At 35.5% G+C, this 2,256-nt stretch overlaps 1 protein-coding gene across 1 annotated transcript; it reads right to left on the bottom strand.

Annotated features, from left to right (window-relative positions):
• Nucleotides 1-751: 751 nt before the first annotated feature.
• On the bottom strand, nt 752-2,117 carry LOC128551897 (uncharacterized; the record flags this gene model as incomplete). Its single annotated transcript, XM_053532845.1, has 1 exon — nt 752-2,117. A coding segment is annotated over exon 1 (1,366 nt), but the record flags the coding sequence as incomplete, so codon positions are not given.
• Between the last annotated feature and the right edge of the window lie 139 nt (nt 2,118-2,256).

Here is a 2,256-nt window from a genome sequence, read left to right as displayed (position 1 = left end):
TGTTGACACCAAGTTTCATGAGTTTATAGAGAAGAAGTTGATGATCGACCTTGTCGAAAGCTTTCGAGAAATCCATTACAATGAGATCTGTTTGTTTTCCAGATTGGAGATTGTCAAAAATTTCTTGTGTAAAGGATAATAGTTGAGTCTCACAGCTATGTTTGGAACGGAAGCCATGTTGGAAAGGTGTGAGAAGATTGTTGCTGTCGAGATGGCGCATGATGTTTGAGACCATGATATGCTCCATTAGTTTGGAGGCTATGCATGTCAAGGAGATTGGCCGATAATTGCTAGCTTTATATTTAGGACCCTTTTTATATACAGGTGCAACGATAGCAGTTTTCCAGTCCTCTGGAACTATACCAGTTCTCAGTGAGTTCTGGAAGACTTTAGTGAGAAAAGGAGCTGTTTCGAGAAAGTTCTTTAAGTAATCTTGGTGACAGCTGATCCGGACCAGACGCCTTGTTAGGATTCAGATCCTTGAGCATTTTCAAAACACCTTCTACAGTTATATCTATATCGGTCATTTTATTTACTTGCTGAATTTTGTCACTTTCAAAAAGATTTAATTCACAAAGTTGTTTAAGACTGACTGGTTTAGGTTTTGAGAAAACAGATTCAAATTGTTTGTTTAGAATTGTTGCTTTATCATATGGTTTGGTATAAGTTTTACCTTCAGATTTTAAGGGTGCTACACCACGATTGTCTGTTTTTTTATGTTTCACAAAAGAATAGAACTTTTTGTTTTTACCAGTCTCTGAGTCATTAGAAAAGATTACCGATTCTAAATATTCCCAGTATGATTTGCGTATTTCTCTTTGAATGGTGGCTTTAAGAATAGTAAGTCGCTGTCTCATTTTGCTATAATGTTCTTTTCCTTTAGCGTTTTTACATTTAGTGTGTAGTTTATCTCTTTTATGTATCATTTTGATGATCTTTTTTGTTACCCAGGGAAGATCACTTCTGGGTTTAGTCATTTTAGTTGGTATGTATTTACTTGATAGCTCATTGACTTTATTTTTAAATTTTTCCCACAGTATGTTTGGGTCGTTAGATGAGAGTTTAACAAAAACATTTTTAAAGTATTCATTGAGATCAGACTTGAATGAATCCCAGTTAGCTTTTTTAAATTGTTTGATTTCACGTTTTACTTGACGAGGTCTACCAATTTTAATGTTCATTTCATGAAAGACTGTATTATGATCTGACGATCCAAGACTGGGTAATATTTTGGTAGAATGAACTTGAGATGGTTGATTTGTCAAGAATAAATCAAGAACATTGTTTTCTCTTGTGGGTTCTTTTACTACCTGATCCAGGTTGAAATTTGTAAGATTTTCCAAAAATTGTTCATATAATGATTTAAATTTACAAGAATCCCTAACTGTACCAGACGTCCAATCTATATCAGGCATGTTTAAATCACCTAGTATCCAAACTATACTATTTCTAGGTACATTCTGTAGAGAGTTCCACAGGGACAACAGGCTATATTGATCATTTTCATGAGGTTTGTAAAATGCTGATAAGTAGATAGTTTTGACCCCTGGAATGTTTAATTTTGTCCATACTATGTTACAATCTGGATCAGTCTTTAAGTCAGGTTGTTCCTCACAAACAAATCTATTGGAAACAGCTAACATTACACCACCCCCTTTACCACTGGTTCTATCGTCTCTAAAAACTTGAAATTGGTTATCTTCGGGAAAAATTTCAGAAGAACAAATATCTGGTTTCAACCATGTTTCAGTGAACGCGATGACATCGGGTTTTATCTGGTCTAACAGAAGGTGAAATTCTGGAATTTTATTTCTTATAGATCTGCAATTTATATTCAAAATGGTTACACGTTCATCATTAACTTTTCCTGTGTTTACTTTATATGGGATACTGTTATCATTTGTTTTAGCTTTTTCACAAGGTTGTGGTATGGTTTTAGTATTTTTAGGCGTTGATGTAAATTTAGGTTTCATATGCTGGTATGATCTGTTTGGTGATTTAGTATGTTTCGAGATGTTTTTGGGATCTGATATGTGATGGTCAGGTGTGATATCAGAGGAATGCTGTTCTGTAACAGAAAAGCTGTTGGTATCTGCTAGAGTATTCAACGAGTCCATCAGACATCCAGAATAGTTAGGGAGGCCACAGCGCAAACACAACCAGACAAGCCGAGAATCGGAGAGTTTTTCGTATGTGCTGTCACCTATCCCCTGACATGACGCATGGTACCATTGGTCACAATCCTCGCAGTAGATC

Source organism: Mercenaria mercenaria, unplaced genomic scaffold, assembly GCF_021730395.1.
Source record: "Mercenaria mercenaria strain notata unplaced genomic scaffold, MADL_Memer_1 contig_1814, whole genome shotgun sequence".
Classification (NCBI taxonomy): Eukaryota; Metazoa; Mollusca; class Bivalvia; order Venerida; family Veneridae; genus Mercenaria; species Mercenaria mercenaria.
The sequence above is the reverse complement of the archived record's forward strand: the minus strand, read 5'-3'. Positions and strand labels throughout refer to the sequence as shown.